The sequence below is a fragment of the Gracilinanus agilis genome, chromosome 5 (assembly GCF_016433145.1).
Source record: "Gracilinanus agilis isolate LMUSP501 chromosome 5, AgileGrace, whole genome shotgun sequence".
NCBI lineage: Eukaryota > Metazoa > Chordata > Mammalia > Didelphimorphia > Didelphidae > Gracilinanus > Gracilinanus agilis.
Window position 1 is genome coordinate 287960508 of NC_058134.1, and position 17080 is coordinate 287977587.

A 17080-nucleotide genomic window follows, 5' to 3' on the forward strand; every position below is an offset into this window, starting at 1 on the left:
AATCTTGGATGGTTTCACTTGTACAAAAGCAATTTAATTTTATATAATCAAAATTGTCCATTTCATTTTTTGTAATGTTCTCTGTGTCTTGTTTGGTCATAAATTTATCTTTTCTCTGTAAGTCTGACAAGTAAACTTTTCTGTATTCCCCCTACTTTGGTCATGGTATCACCCTTTATTTCTAGATCAAATATTCATTTTAACTTTATCATAGTGTATGGTGTGAGATGATCTGTGCCTAATTTCTGCAATATTGTTTTCTAGTTTTCCCAACATTTTTTGTCAGTCTTTCCCCAATAGCATAAATCTTTGGGTTTATTGAACTCTAGGTTACTACTATGTTAACCTAACCTATTCCATTGATCTATTGCTCAATTTATTATCCAGGACCAGATTTTTTTTGATGATTACCTCTTTATAGTATAGTTTGAGATCTGGTATGGCTAGACCTCCTTTCTTCATATTTTTTTTTACCATTAAGTCTCTTGATATTCTCGACCAGGTGAATTTTGTTTTTGTTTGTTCTAGTTCTAGGAAGTAATTTTTGTGTGGTTTGATTAATATAGTGCAGAATAGGTAAATTAATTTAGGTAGAATTATCATTTTTATTATATTGGTTTGACTTATCTGTAAACATTTAATATTTTCTCAATTGTTTAGATCTGACTTTGTGTGAAAAGTATTTTGTAATTGTGTTCATATAGTTGCTGGGTTTGTTTTGATGAGTATACCCTTAGGTATTTTATATTGTCTTTATTTTAAATGGAATTTCCTTTTTTATCTCTTGCTGTTGAACTTTTTTGGTGGTAGATAGAAATCCTGATGATTTATGCTTAGTATCAATTCTAGGACAGAATTGTGGTAAGGGCCAGGCATCAGGGTTAAGTGACTTGGCCAGGTGGAACAACTGGGAAGTGTCTGAGGCCAGATTTAAACCCAGGTTTCCCAATCTCCAGGCCTGGCACTCTATCCACGTGCTATCTAGCTGCTCAGACCTGGCCTCTCCAAATCTGAAAGGGGCAAAACTGTAACACTTTAATTAATCAGGAAACAATTACTTATTAAGGGCCTGTTGCGTGTCAGGGTCTGTAGTTGTAGGCAGAAGTATATTGTCTCTGTTAACTGCTTCTTCCATTCTGAAGTATTCTTAGCAAGCTTATAGGGAGCCTCAGTTGATCAGGGGTCCACTTACACAAAGAAGTGTAGTGTTTATTGGATATAATCTGTGCTCATTCCTGATAGGGGGGAAAGCAGGTCAGTTGTGACTTCTGGTCATTGGGATCTAATGTGAGTAGACTCAAAGAAGTCCCAAATCTCATTTCCTTTTAATTATTCTCTCTGAGACCCTTGATTTACCTCAAATGCTTCCAGTCCCCTTTGTGTATGGTCCGGAGACCAGGTTCTCTTAAAACTTTTACCACATCAAAATTAAAATGTAATTTGTCCTCCTTTAAGTTTAATAGGGGAAATCCTGGGCTCTTCAACCCTCCCTAACACTCCTGCCTCATGTCTAAACATCTCCAACCAAATCCATTTGATTGAAATTGTTAATCACCCTTTCCCAGTCCCTCTCCCCTCCCTTCCACCCCCATAGTAAACAGAGCTCATACATAAGCCTTTAACTTGGACCCTGCTCTTCTCCTTTTCACATCATAGCTTTTGGGCTAATGTTTATTCTAAGAGACTTATCTCTCACCATGAAACCTTCCTCCAACTCCCCCTTCCCCCTCCCCATATGGTCCAGTGGTCATCAAAGCTGATGTCATGAGCACATGACTTGTCTATACCTCTAGCCTTCCTCTATCCAACTTCTGCCCAGTGTGTTCCAGCCCCATTGCTCCATATAGGTATTGGAGATTCCCAGCCTTCTTTTCCAGCTTTGGCGAATGTTGAACTGACAGCTGCCTGGGAGGGTGGAGGGTGGCTGCTGGTCTTCCTCATGGCCTTTTTTCCAGTCTGTCTCCTTCTAGATGCTCTTTGGAGCTCTCTCTCTTTTCCTGGCTTTTGCCAGTGTTGATTCCTGGGTAACTTAGGTCCACCGAGGCCCCCAGACCCATCGAGGCATCCTCTCTAACTTGCAGATCCCAGCAGATCTTCAGATGGCTGAATCAAATCACTTCTCCCCACACTGGGATCTGCCAGCTGGTGAAGCCTTGCTTCAAGATGTCTTTGGGATTGTAATGGATGAGGCTGTTAGAAAAGGAACTGATGCCTCTGAAAAGGTGGGTCCCCTTCTTCCTCTCTCTCATAAAGTATACTGCTTGGAAATAGGTTTTATGTGACTTCCCCTGGATAATCTACATTAAAGCCCTTGCCTTCTTGAGGAGGGAGGGAATTTGGAACTCAAAAATATGACAGTTCGCAATTTTTTTACATGTGATTAAAGAAATAAACTCTGTTAACATAGAGCTCAGAATATTTCTCCCTTTTCCACAATGTCAGATGATGCTTTTTCTTGTTTCCAAAGAACCACAACTCTCCTTAGTTCTGGTGGCTTTCTTGCTGTGTAACCTCTCATCACTTAAGTTTTTCCCATATTCATCTAGAGATTTGCTTCTGTAAGTGTGTGTGAATTTTTCCTTTCTGTGTGAATGAGTCTTATGTCCTATTCCTGGGGGCACTTAATCCTGAACTCCAGATAAAGTGAGACCTCATTCAGGGCTTTCTACTAACTGTCCTCAAACCTGGCACCAATGTCCCCCACCCCAGGTCTGTGAGTGGAAGGAGCCCGAGGAGCTGAGGAAGCTGCTTGACTTGGAGTTGCGGAGCCAAGGAGAGAGGCAGGATCAGATCCTTGATCGGTGCCGGACCATCATCCAGTATAGTGTGAAGACCTGTGGGTTTGAGCCTTGGGGCATGGAAGGATGGGGCAGGAGCTGGGCCTGGGCATCCCAAGAGGTCCTCACCTCCCTGCTCTCCTCCTCTGCCGCAGGTCATCCTCGATTCTTCAACCAGCTCTTCTCGGGGCTTGACCCCTGCGCTCTGGCCGGTCGCATCATCACGGAGAGTCTCAACACCAGCCAGTAAGTGTCCCTCCACCCTCACTCAGAAAAGAAGCAGGGAAGCTCCATGGAGGAGGATGGCTCTCTCTCCTCTGCCACCCATCCTCAGGACCACCATCTCCTTCCCCAAGATCCTCCTTCCTTCCTTTGCTCTTGTCTAGTCTTGCTTTGCCTTCTGACTCTCCCCCCTCCTTGAGGTCAGGCCGGTCTCAGGGCCGTGTGGCTGTGTGGCTCTGGGCATGTCGCCTGCGCACTCTGTGTGCTTTGGTTCCCTCATCTGGATGGGCAGCTGGAGCTCTCGGAACCTGGAGGCCCCAGGGCTGCCCCTCGGCTGGTAGATTCCAGGCTCTCCCCCTGCCCCTTCTACATTCTCGCCCCTCCTCCCTCAGGTACACGTACGAAATCGCTCCAGTGTTTGTCCTCATGGAGGAGGAGGTGCTGAAGAAGCTCCGGGCCCTGGTGGGCTGGAGCAGCGGGGATGGGGTCTTCTGCCCAGGTAGGAGCCCGGGACGGGGATGGGGAACGTGTTCTAGTGACCCAGCCTGTGCCCAGATGCCACATGAGCTGGCAAAAGCTAGATGCCTGCCCGCGTCTTCCCTCCAGACGGGTCGGAGGGCAGGGAGAGGGAGGACGCAGGGGGCCTTTGTATCCTTGTCTTGCCAGACTGTCCCAGGGTCGGGGCTAGCTCCAGGACCCCTGCCATGCCTGGGCTCTCATTGGGGGAGGGAGAAGAGGCAAGTGGGGCTCGCCGGAGGCCCCTGCTCACCTTTCATCACCATCTATCCCACAGGTGGCTCCATTTCCAACATGTATGCGCTGAACTTGGCACGATACCAGCGTTATCCCGACTGCAAACAAAGGGGACTTCGGGCGCTGCCACCCTTGGCTGTCTTCACAACACAGGAGGTTTGAGGCTCACCTTTGAGGTTCCCCTTCCTGCTGTCCTGTGAGCTTAGGCCACACAGCCACCGCCCTGCCCTCTCAGCTGCTCTACCTTCAGCTGGGGGGCTGCCATTTCTTTCCCCCCTCCCTGTACCCCATTCTCCCTCCCCCATGTGGCCCCCCGAAGCTGCGCTCACCAGCCGCTCTCCTCCCACAGAGTCACTACTCCATTCAGAAAGGAGCAGCTTTCCTGGGCCTGGGCACGGACAGCATCCGCCTGGTTAAGGCTGACGAAAGGTGAAGCTCCTTTCTCTCCTGTGGCCCCGCAGCCAGGCTCCACGCACCTTTTCTTTCCTGCCTTCAAGCATGGCCCACTCCCCCCACATGGCCCCTTCTGCCCGGCCGGCCCAGAGAGCCCTCTCTTCCCAAAGAAGCCCTGGGTTCAAATCCCACCTCTGACACAATTGCCTGTGTGGCCTTGGGCAAGTTGGGCAGCCTCCAGGGCCTCCTTTGTAACGGGAGGATGTGGAACCCAAGGCCTCTGAGAGCCTCCTCACCAGCCTCTGCCTCCCCCATCCTCACACCATACCCCAGTTAGACCACATTTAGAGTCCGAGTTCACACTTGGGAATGACGGTGCCCAATGAGAAGGGGACAATGAGGCTATTTAGTGAGCGAGGAGAAGGCTGGGGCCGGGATGGGGGGCTTCTGGTCTTTATCTGACCTTGCCCCTAAGGACAGAGCAGTAACAGTGGCTGAGAGTTGCCGGATCGTGGCCATTCAGCTCAGAGCAGGGCCTGTGATTCTCCTCTGATGTGGGATTCTGGCCTCCTTTCTAGGGGAAGGATGATCCCCGAGGATTTGGAGAAACAAATTAATCAAGCTGAGGCCGAGGTAAAGGGGGCTGGGAGGAACAGCCTGTGCCCAGGCCCCTTTGGGTGCCTCTCATTCGCCTGCTCACCTGTGCAAAGAGCTGGCCCTGGATTGTGGGGATGGGGTGGGACCCCCAGCTGGAGGAGAGAGGACACCTTGTCCCTCCCCTGGGGAGCACCCATGCTGGTGGGAGAGCCTGAAGGTACGAACAGTACATCCCCAAGGGACAAAGGATGGAGAAGCTTCTGGAGACACAGATGCTTGAAAGTCCAGCTTGTTCTTTAATGCCCTCATTTATCAAATTGGGATTGAACTGTTTTCTGGGTCTGGGCCGATGATCTCGGGACTGTGGTGATGCAGAGGGGAAAGGATGGGAGAGCTGGGCTGGGAAATCTTCAGAGATGGTTTTAGGGGTCTAAACTAGACTTGCATCAATGTGAGGGGAAGTCCCCGGGCCTGTAAGCTCTTTCATCTGCTCTCCTTACCCCCAGGGTGCTGTGCCACTCCTTGTCAGTGCCACCTCAGGCACCACGGTCCTGGGAGCCTTTGACCCGCTGGAGGCCATCGCCGATGTGTGCCAGCAACATGGGCTGTGGCTCCATGTGGATGTGAGTGCCTGCACTTGTCCTGAGGCCGTGCCCAGGGGTCTGGGGAAAGGGCAGGCATCTGAGAAGCAGTTTTGTTCCCCTACTTATACTTCTTCTCCCAACAGGCAGCCTGGGGTGGAAGCGTCCTACTGTCTCAGACACACCGGCACCTCTTGGAGGGCATTAAGAGGTGTGTGCATGCCCCTAGGCACAGTGTGCCTCTCCAGTACTGGCATCATGCCCTGTGCAATCCTCGGTGCTGATGGATGAGAGAGCTGACCTCTTTCTCTCTTAGGCACCCTTTGCCCCCTCTACAGTTTCCCAGAGTGCTTCAATGCTCATGTGTGCATGTGTGTGAGTATGTGTGTATGTGTGCATGCACATGTGTCTCTTTGTCCCAGACTATTTGTTTTCTTTGGTTGGTACCTCAGTGTTTCTTTCCTCTGTCGCCTGCCCATGGTGCCCTTTGTTTTCTTGTTTCCCATTTCTGTCTGTCCACCGCTGTCTGTTTCTGTCTCTGTCTCTCTCTCTCCTGATTTTCTTTTTCTGTTCTCTCTTGGGTTCTCCTATAGAGGGAGAGGTAGATCCACCGTTGATTAAAGGCTTTGGGGGAAAGTTGAAGGAAAAGAAAAGAAATTTGGAATGATCACACGGAGACTATAGAAGAAGAGGCTAAAGGGTTAGGACAAAATCTGGAATTATTTTCATATCCTAAGGCTCAAAGCAAGAAATGAAAACTGAGCAAATTGTGAAAGGAGGAAGTCAGGAGGGCAGGTATTAGAGGAAAGAAGAATTGAGGGGTCTTGAAGAAGGAGATAGATATAACAAAAGACTTCCTAATTGGTAGGATAAGAGCAAGGCTAGGGAATCTCTAGATGTCTTGAGGAAGAAAAGAGAGTTGGGCTGGCTTGGGCAGGGGCAGTTTGACTGGGCTGCTGCAGGAGACCCAGGATGACCCTGGTTTTACTTTCCCCACAGGGCTGACTCAGTGTCCTGGAATCCCCACAAGCTGCTCGCAACTGGGTTGCAGTGCTCAGCTCTCCTCCTTCGGGACACTTCGGTGGGGCTCCCTGAACCCCTTGTTGTACTCTCTTCCCTCTTCATCCCCAGGGCATGTTCCTTCCTTTTCCATTTCCCTCAATCAGATACCTCTGACTGCCTCCAGCTCTCTCTATCCTCCATTATCGTGGTTTTATACAAAAGAGAGAAGCTCAAGTCTGAAATTATGGCAGGGGAGTTCCTGGTTAGAGCTGGGGAAGAACTTAAAGTCAGGAGAAAACCCAGAATCATAAATTTAGAGGTGTAAAGGACCTTAGAGGTCACTCAAAATAGGAAGAAACTGAAGCCAAGAAATCAAGTGACTTGTCACACTGGCAACAAAGAGCAGGATTCAAACCCAGGTCCTCAGACTCAAGGTCCAGGGCTTGTTTCACCATATGGTATTGTCCTCTCTGGATTCAAACCATTCATCCATCATCTCTACTAGGTCAAAGTTTAGCCCCTGAAGTGTTCAGATGAGCTAGCTGGTCTTGAAGAACCTTTCTAGCTAGCTCTAAAGTTCTGTGATTCTGGTGACAAGGCAGGGGATAGATAGGACAACCTCCCTGGTTCTCTCCCACTTCAGACAGGAGGACCTGGAGGTAATGGTGTTGGGGGACATTCTTATGGCTTCTTCCCCTGTAGAACTTGCTGAAACACTGTCATGGAGCCCAGGCTACCTACCTGTTTCAGCAAGACAAATTCTACGATGTGGCTCTGGACACGGGAGACAAGGTTGTGCAGTGTGGTCGTCGTGTAGACTGTCTGAAGCTGTGGCTTATGTGGAAGGCTCTGGGCGGATCAGGGCTGGAGCAGCGCGTGGACTGGGCCTTCACCCTCACCCGGTAGGGGGGACCCCCCCAATTCTTTTTTTTCTTTCTTCAGGACAACGACATTTAATGAAATATCAGAGCCAGAAAAGAAGTAACAGAACCTTTCTCTCATAAGCCTGAGGCTTCCTCTCATACAAATATGCACTGTCAGTGGGAAGACTGACATATACCCACGGAACCCTTGTGGTGGGCCCCCCACATGTGGCCATACTATGTATAAGAAGGGATCCCCCAATTCTCTATTCCCTCAGAGCAGATCTCTCTCTCTGAGGCTGCTCTTCCCTGAGTCTTTTCCTCTCCTCCCTCTGTCTTTCTGTCTCACTGTCTTTGTCTGTCTGTCTCTATCTGTCTCTGTCTCTCTCTGGGGCTGCTCTTCCCTGAGTCTTCTCTCTGTCTCTCTTTCTCTCTTTTCTCTCTGTCTCTTTCTGTCTGTCTGTCTCTCTCCATTTCTTTTCTCTTCTGTTCCTCACTTCTTTTCTAGTTCTCTCTACAGTTTTGGTTGTCTTTCTTAGTCCTTTTGCTTTCTTCATTTCTTCTTTTACCTGCCTCTCTATGGCCTTGCCCTTCTCTATTTCCTAGTAATGGATTGTTTAAAAATCAATTAGATAGCACAATGGGTAGAGCATCGGGCCTGGAGTTGGGAGGACCTGGGTTTAAATCTGGCCTCAGATATTTCCTAGCAAGTCACTTAACCCTGATTGCCTAGCCTTGCTCCTCTTCCGTCTTAGAATTGATACTAAGACAGAAGGTAAGGGTTTTAAAAAAACAAAAACAGATAATTTCATTTCAGACCAGAGTCTGCACCATCATTGCTCTCAGATGAAGAGACTTCCATTGCCAGCGCAGGTTGGCACTTTCTTTGTAACTTAAAGCTTTAGAGAGTTGCCTAGAGGAGTGAAAGTCTAAGTGCCTTCCTGGCTCACACAATATCTCTCAGATGGGAGACTTGGACTCTGGTCTTACTGGCTTCGACGTAGCTCTCTATCCACTGTGTCAAGCTGCCTCTAACAATGTAAATTTGTTTATTTAAAGTTACTGATCCTTTTTCTGTTTTTCACATCATAGGTTTTTCCCAACAACCAAACCCCCAGAATTCTCCCTCATAACAGAAAAACATGGAATCAATAGACATTACTCATGTGGCAGTCTGCACCTGTTGTCCACCACCTTTTGACCAAGAGAAGGGAATAGTTTTTCCTCATTAATCCGCTGGAATTAGAACTGGCCATAACGTTTAGTTTGATCTGTGTTTCCAGTTGTGTTGTTATGGTCATTGTTTTTGCTGTTCCCTTGGTGTTGTTTTCTTTCAGAATTCTTCCAGGTCCTCACAGTCACCATTTCTTAGGTCCCAGCTGTATCTGATCTGTTTGTCCTGCCCCTTTTCCTTCCTTCTCCTCACCCTGTGGCGTCTGTTCTTTTGTAGATACCTTGTAGAGAAGATGAAGATGCGGAAGGGCTTTGAGCTGGTCATGGAGGTATAGCCCCCATCCTCTTCACCCCCTTTTTGTACCACCTCAGCCCCTTTTGAGGGATGATGATTGGCTGTCCCCATATGCCCAGTTCCATGATCTGTCCTTTTGCCTTTGCTCCCTCCCAGCCAGAGTTTGTGAACGTGTGTTTCTGGTATGTGCCCCCCAGTCTTCGGGGACTTCAAGACAGCCCTGATTATTGCCAGAAGCTCTCCAAGGTGGGTAAGCCCTGAGTGCTCTGGTCATTCCTTCCCTCTGCCTTCTCTAGGTCTCCTGTTGGAGAAACTTGTTAGAAGTCCGGCTTCTGCCGCCCAGTGGTCAGAAACATGTAGCACATTGTCTGCTGCTCCCCCTTTGGTCCTTCCTTGGCCAGGGGAGCCCAAAGAGAAAGCAAAACAAGACTCGTTTCTGAACTTCAAGAAGATAAAAGAGTGACAAGAAGGACCAGCTTAGCTGAATTTAGGGAACTTTATCACTAGGCCGGCAAAGGGGAGGATGAATTTTTTAGTAATAGCAGCTCTTGAGGACCAGCTACTGACCTGAAGAAGGCTGTGAGTGGGAGCAATTAGGCCTAGTGGATAAACCTAGAGTCAAGAGGACTTGGGTTCAAATCTGGTTTGAGACACTTCCTGGCTCTGTGACCCTGGGCAAGTCACTTTGCCCCATTTGCTTTGCCTTTGCCCTCTGTCTTAGAGTTTTTCCTAAGGCAGAAAGTAAGGGGTTTGTTCTTTTAAAAAATGGCTGAGTTGGGTGGGCATAGGGAGTGCCCATACCTGACACTTCCCCTGTTATTGAAGCACTGATATAGATGTGTCTCAGCCCATGTGGAATGTTCACCTTTGGGAGTTTGGTCCTAAAGAAGATGGAAGGACCAGCAAAAGACAATTGTAGGGAAGGGGGCTCCTTGGGGAAGGTGGGACTGGCATGGAGCTTAAACAGCAAGTAGGATGGGGAAAGGTGGAGGCAAAGGGGGAGCTGGAGAGGAGCTTGACCAGGATGAGGCCAGGGATGGGGCGGGGGGGGGGGGGGGAAGGAGGGTTCTGCCTAGCTGCGGCATAGCCTTCTTCCCTGTGGAGAGATGGCGCGGCAGTCACAGGAACTGGGTTTGAATCCTCCCTCTGTGGTTTGCTGTCTGTAATCGCCATCAAGGCATTTCACCTCCTCAGGCCTCATTTTATCATGGGCAATAACTAGGAGATTCAATGGTGAGGTCCCTTCTGGCTCTGTCTTCTGTCATCTTACTTTACTAAGTAGGGGATACAGTGAGAGACGGGAGGAACTGAGTGGCCCTGCTGAGGAGGCCAGATCAGCCCAGGGGCAGTCAGGGTCTGCGCAGCGCTCTTGAGCAGGAGAGGCTGAATGGTCAGGCTGCCAAATGAAACATGGGGGAGAGATGCCCTGAGGAGAACAGGCTGTGTAGGGATGAGGGCTGGCAGAAGGGATGGATCCAACTCTCCTCCCAATCCCCAGAGTACACCATCCAGTGACCCACACACCTGGGTGGTTCTCTTGCTATGGCGTAAGCACGATGCTTAGGGAGAGAAGATGGAGATAAAAACGAAGCCGCCTCTGCCCTTAGGGAGCTTACCTTTTTGTCCTGCTCAACAGTTTCAAGCTCTTTGAGGGAAGAAGAATCATTAACTCTCAAGTCTGTTAACGGATGGGTCTTAGAGTAGAGGGGAAAGGAGATGACAAAGCATGGTGGAGCTGAGTGAAAGCAGGGGCAGAGGATGGGCGGAGGGTAAAAGACTTGGGATGCACCTTGTGGGAGAAGAGAGAGAGCCCCAAGATCTGGATTCCAATTCTGCTTCTGAGCCTTCCTCTCGGATCTTAGACAAGTCATGTAGCCTTCTGGACCTCAGTTTCCTTAACTGCAGGACGCAGGGGTTGGAGCAGATGACTCCGTAGCTATAAGTTCTTTGACCCTGTGCAGAAGAGAGAGATCAGTTAACGGCATTGAGCAGCCGTGCCTGAGAAGAGTAGGCAGTTTGAGGAGTCTTGATGCCATGATGCCAGAAGCCGCCGGAGCCCTCAGTGTTCTAATTGAGGAAGATGGCTCTGGGTGCAGGGTGGGTAGGAGGCGTCCCTCCCCCTGCAGGCCGAGGCTGAGCTCTGCCACATCTCCCACAGGTGGCGCCGGTGCTGAAGGAGCGCATGGTCAAAGAGGGCTCCATGATGGTTGGCTACCAGCCCCACCGAAGCTGGCCCAACTTCTTCCGCCTAATTGTGGCTAACCCAGCCCTGGGCACCACCGACCTCGACTTCTTCTTGGATGAGCTGGAGCGGTTGGGGCAGGACTTGTAATTTCCCTAGGCGGACTAGAAACAGAAACCCAAAGTCACGCCATCCCTGCTCTCGAGGTGCTTCCATTCCCGTGGGGAAGATCGCGACCCCACACGTATCCTATCTATACACACATATACTGCGCTACATGTATAACTAGATAGAGCAAAACCATAGAAGGAGCATAAACAGGGGAGGGGGAGGGTTTGGGGATCAGGAAGGGCTCTGAGGAGGGTCAGTTCTTGTGCCGAGTCTTGAAGGAAGAGATTCTGTGAGCTGGAAGGGAGGAGGAAGCACGTCCCAGGCATGAGGGATGGTCGGTACAAAGACAGGACACAGATGGAGAATTGTGTTGGGGAACAGAGGAGCCCTCTGGCCTGGATGGAAGTCAGATGTGGGCCGTGGCAGCTCATTGAAGGGGCAGAGGCAGGGGAGGGAGTCGACATGCAGGAGCAGAGAGAGAAGAGCAAGATTTGGCAACTGGTTGGAATCGGGAGCGGAAAGAGAGTGAGGAGCCACGGGAAACCCAGAGGTGACACAAGGGAGACAGACAAAGGAAAGCTTGGCGGAGACATGGATTGAGGGGGAAGGGGATGATTTCTGGTTTGGACTTGTGGAGGTCGAGATGAATCCAGGCCTTCCAGGATGTCTCAAATGCTCATTAGGCAGTTTGGGATTTGGGGCTGGAGGCCAGAGCAGAGATAAGCACCTGCAGAGAAACAGGGGTCATCCACACAGGGATAATACAACTGTCCTAGCGGAAGAGGTCAGTGAGAGACACGAGAAGAGGTTGGGGATTCCCCTCAGTAGGAGGATGAGCCAGGAAAGCAGCCTGGGAAGTCACAGGAGAAATGGGAAGGAGAGGAGTCACCAAAAGCCAGAGATATTCAGAAGAGCCATCAGGAGTGTCCCAGCCTTCAGAGGTTTGGCAAAGATGAAGACATGGCAGGTGAGAGGTCACTGGTACCTTTGGAGGGAGAGGAGGGGAAGGGTAGGTAGGAAGTATAGACCAGAGGAAGTGGAAGCAGTGAGTGTAGACTGCTTTCCTGAGAGTGTGGCCAAGAAAGGAAGGAGAGAGCTAGGCTGATGGCTTGAAGGGTCTAGGGTAGATTTTTTAAGAATGAGGGAGACTTGGATATGTTTGAAGATAGGGAACCAGTAAATATGGAAAAGTTTAAAAGGCCCAGTCAATAGAGAGCCAGGCCTGGATTTAGGCAGTCCTGGGTTCAAATCTGACTTCAAACTTCGTAGCTGTGTGACCCTGAGCAAGTCACTTTATCCCTGTTGCCTAGCCCTTACCACTCTTCTGCCTTAGAACCAATACACAGTAGTGAGTCCAAGACGGAAGGTTAGGTAAAAAAAAAAAAGATCGGGGGGGCAGATGATTGAGATTACTGTGTGTTAGAAAACATAGAAAGAGGGGATGGGATCAAAAGCAGTGCAGAAGGGTTAATCTTGACAAGGAGAAGGGCCTTACAAATTAGGACAAAGGAGGAGGGAGGGGAGTGGCGTCAAGTGCTTTGATGTAAAGAGAAGTGGAGATGAGGGAACTCTGGTAAAATGACCTTCAGGTTCTCAGAAAAGTAAGAGACCTTTATCTGAAATATTGGGATTATTATTATGGGATTATTATGGGGAGCTTAAGGAAAGGAGAGAAGACTTGGAATAGCTTCTGGGGGTGGGAGGAAAGAGGGAAAGGGAGAGGGAGAGAGAGAGAGACAGAGGGAGGGAGACAGAGAAGGAGAGAGAGTATATGTGTGAAAGGAGAGAGAAGGGGAGAGAGAAAGAAGCTAGGGAAGAATAAAAGGACCCCAATTGAAGTTGCACAACATGAATTTATAATGTGCCTAGTCGGAAAGGTTGCACAACCTCCTCTAGTTTTTGTTCCGCAGCTGTTTGTTAGGTGTTAGGGAAGGGTGGTGAAGAACATTAGGAGTTGGAAGTAATTTGGTATGGATTAAAAGGCAGGCGCTTGGCGATGTATCCAAGGTTTCTGTCCAAGCCTGGAGCATTTTGCATGAGACTGTCTTAATGGATGGAAAGAATGATGTGTGCCTCTGTTGAGGGGTAGAGTTGGTGCAGAAAATTCTGAAGAGAGGCATTCCTTCTTCACAAGATTCCAGACTCATTTGGGGACCAATTCCAGGCAGGAGAAATAGACTTTCTTGTAGACATGTAAAGGAAGTTGGCTCTTCAGCATGCCCCTAATTTCTAGCTTGCTTTCTTAGAGACCTTGGGGAATTTCTCCCTGGGTATTTTAGGGCAATTCATTTGGTTGAGCAAGATCTCACCTCACTCTTGCCTAAAAAAAGCAAGATCTCAGTCACTTTGGCTTAAAGAGCAAGATTGCCTTTCTAAACTTATTCACTCCCATGTATTTGCTAATATATTCTAATCTGCAAAACTTCTTTAACTTCTGTTGTCTGTTTATATAAAAGAATTTACTCACTATTTGTGGTGGTTTTTTGTGTAACCAGCAATAGGTGGGCAGAGGCAGAGCTGGTGGGTTATAAGCTTGGTGTCCTCTTCCCTATTAAGAGATTGTGCCCTTCTCCTGCTTCCCTCAAGACAAGAAGAGCTCTCCCTTGGAGAGGCATGGGCAAGATTCCAGAGAGATCTATCTGTGCCTTCTCTTGAGCATCCTGACCCAATGTTCGTGTGTATGTATTTCTTACACAGGCCAACAACTACCTCACAAATGCAGATGTAGATCCTAATGAATGAATGTCCCCAATAACCCTGAGTGTTCTTCCTAGGGAAGTCTGAGAGGCTCTGAGTGGGGGGAATTAGGGCCATATCTGCCTCTAAAAGATTAAACTGGAAGAGATGGATTGGAGGCCAGAGGCAGAATTTGGATCATCCCAGAACCCAGCCAAACTCATGAGTTCCTAAGGTAGTCCTGAGACCAGGACTGGGTAAGGAAAGTTTGCTGTAAGTGCATAACAATTCTCAATGAAAATTTTCTTGTTTACTTCTTGCCCTTTTGTTTTTTGGGTACCTGAGCATTTCCCTTTTGGACCCTATATACTCATCCCACAATCATAGAATCCAACTCTGCTGAGTGGAAGAAGGTGTGTTTTCTTATCACTTTTCCAGAATTGATTCAGTTAACATTTTAAATGTTACTCACTACTCACAATCCCAGATTCTCCCCATACAACATCCCATCCATACATGTCCACGTTTTCCCAGACTCTCAAACCTCTAAGTTTATGGGACTCAGTCTTTCTCTATGCTGTCCTAGGAGCCCTTTCCTCTTAGTTTTCCAAGAAGACCAGTTTCTCCCTGAAAAGTCATTACATATTTCTGTACCTCCTATTGTGCTAGGCATTAGAGAATACAGAAGTCTGAGACACCATAGGGTTAAAGAAGGCACACAGGAAGGAAAAGGTGTAGGAAGGTACCATGTTATATCAGTATTTTGAGTATATAACGACATCACGAAATACTAAATTATATGATTCTCATGGTCATAAAATACCTAGGGTACCAACTGGGCACCACAAATGTACAAAAAAAGCAAAGAATGAAAAGAAAAAGATCAGTGTGGTCTGAAGCCATCAGGGAGGGCAGAAACTTAATTTGATCCCTGAAGGAGAGGAAAGTATGGATCTGTAGGGATTTCATTAGTCACGGGGGCAACTGGGTGGCTCACTGGATTGAGAGTCAGACCCAGAGACAGGAGATCCTAGGTTCAAATCTGGCCTCAGACACTTCCCAGCTGTGTGACCCTGGGCAAGTCACTTGACCCCCATTGCCCACCCTTACCACTCTTCCACCTGTGAACCAATACACAGAAGTTAAGGGTTAAAAAAAAAGAAAAAAATCACAGACTCAACTAGAAAGGATTTTGGAAATCATCAAGTTCAGCTCTCATTTTATAAATAAAGGAACTGAGGCACAGAAAGTTTAAGTGATTTGCCTGAGGTCATTTGTCTGAGGTGTATTTGAACCCAGGTCTTCTATATCCAGTGTCATATCCACTCCACTAAGCTGCCCCTTCATATATAACCCTAGTTGGTTAATCCTGGGGTGCATTCCATTAATTTAGTAATACCCCATAAAGTTTGCAAAGCACTTTCCATGTAGATGACCACAAGGTGGTTAAACCTCTGGAGTTTAATTGTATCTTTGTATGGAATATATGGACATATCTTCTGACACCTCACTCTAATGGTAGTGGAATTCTTTTGCTGCCACCTTTGTGGGACAGACTTTCATGGAAAGAGCTCCCGTTGATACTGTCTTATAAAACAACAGATCTTTGGGGACTTTTTTTTCCTCCTTTTTCCTTTTTTCTAGAAATATTTTAAGAACACAATCTCAGAACTTTGTTTTGGGGAAAATTTACTTCCACTCACGCCCATGATCTGCTATGGATAGTTTCTGGATCCCATGTTTTTGGCTTCTGCCTCAGATAGATGATAGTGTAATCTCTCAGTCCAAGATATGGGCTAGTAAGGAGAACCACATTGCTAAGTGGTGAGCATTCTTGAGAGTTGACTTTAGCAACTTTAAATTCAAGAGGTCTTGAACCCTAACCTTCTGGATAGAAGAGAAGGGATTTCCTGGGCTGTAAAATCCTGGAATATAGCCTTCAAGTGAAGGGAGGAGAATTTCTTAGACAGAGTGCCAAGAAGATCAAGTCCATTACTAGGGGAAGGCACAATATGAAGTAGTGAGGAAACTAGAATTTCTATTTTTTGTTAATGCCATGAGCTTAACAGGTAGTGGGGATTCCATCGAAAGGAAAATATATTTTCCTGAACTCTGCAAATCATTTTCCTTCTAGGGGAGTCTATACTCTTCAAAGTAGTGTTAGAAGGCTGATACTGATGGAGACTCCTCCTGAAATCTCCTTTGATTCTTCCTTATCCCAACTTCTCAGCTGAGAATTTCACCTCATTTTTTAATAAACCCTCACCCTCCATCTTAGAATCAATACCATGTATTAGTTCCAAGGCTAAAGAACGATAAGGGCTAGGCAATGGGAGTTAAGTGGCTTGCTCAGGATCAACCACCTAGGAAGTATTCAAGATCAGATTTGAACCCAGGACCTCCCATCTCTAGGCCTGGCTGTCTATCCACTCTGCTCCTTAGCTGCCCCAAAATCTTATTCATCCTTAATTTCTCTCAGCTGACCTCCAGTCTTATATATCTGACTACCTGTTGGACCCCTTGAACTGGATATCCTGTAGGCATCTTAAATTCAAACATGTTCAAAACTGAATTCATCTTTCCTCCCAGCCCTCTCCCCTTCCAAACTTCCCTTTGAGGGCACCACCATGCTCCCAGCCACCCAAGCCCATAATCCAGTTGTCATTGTTGACTCTTCATTCTATTGCGTCCTCTCCCCCATCCAATCTGTTGTGGGTTTAATTTTTGTAGCATCTTTCAAATATCCCCTCTTCTCTTTTTGACACTGCCACCATCTTGGTACTGGCCCTCATCACTTCTTTCCCTACTGTAATAGTTAATTAAGAGTTATTTAGGTAATGTTTAATTAAGAATGGATTGTTAGAAAAGTAAGGTTTCAGCATAGAGAGGTATAGAGCCTTTAAGGGAATAAAGAATTCTGAGGAGATCAGAAGGATGGAATTCCCAGAGAACCTCTTAGGAAAGGGCAATTGGAATTTTACTGGTTGCTCTTGGTCTCTCTGACACTTTGCTCTGGGAGGTGGACACTCAGAGAGGAGGAGTGGAATTTTCCCTGGGAAAGTTTGGAAACTAGATCTGGAAGGTTAACAGCTTGGAGACAAGAAAGTTTGTTCGTGAGAGAGTTTGCTGGTAGAGAGAAGCAGACGGCAGGTGGAGCGGATCTCCTCAGACAGGGAAGCTTCAAGTTCAGACTGTGGCTGCTGTGCAAACCTGCTGAGCGGATTCCCTGCTGTGTGGATCCCCCTCCCCACTGTGCGAGAAGAAAAACCTTTCACTTTATAAATCAAAGAAGATTGCTAGAGAAGTTTATCATATAAGGACACTATATTACTTAAGATATATTTTAGAATAGTTTAGTGAGATAGCTTTATTTTAATAAGATAAGAAAGGGAGAGAGGTTAGCCTTGGTTTACCAAGGAAGAAGAAAATCTCTTGTGAGATAGTTTTGGAAATGG

General features: G+C 47.5%; 1 protein-coding gene across 1 annotated transcript; it reads left to right on the forward strand.

Annotated features, from left to right (window-relative positions):
- Nucleotides 1-2118: 2118 nt before the first annotated feature.
- CSAD (cysteine sulfinic acid decarboxylase) lies at nt 2119-13418 on the forward strand. The gene is made up of 15 exons (XM_044678030.1): nt 2119-2222; nt 2710-2836; nt 2933-3023; nt 3392-3498; nt 3793-3908; nt 4102-4181; nt 4724-4778; nt 5249-5365; nt 5470-5534; nt 6323-6404; nt 7028-7227; nt 8639-8690; nt 8813-8902; nt 10815-11082; nt 13406-13418. Exons 1-14 carry the CDS (start codon nt 2181-2183, stop codon nt 10986-10988), a joined length of 1398 nt encoding a protein of 465 aa, XP_044533965.1. The 5' UTR covers nt 2119-2180; the 3' UTR covers nt 10989-11082; nt 13406-13418.
- The last annotated feature ends 3662 nt before the right edge of the window (nt 13419-17080 follow it).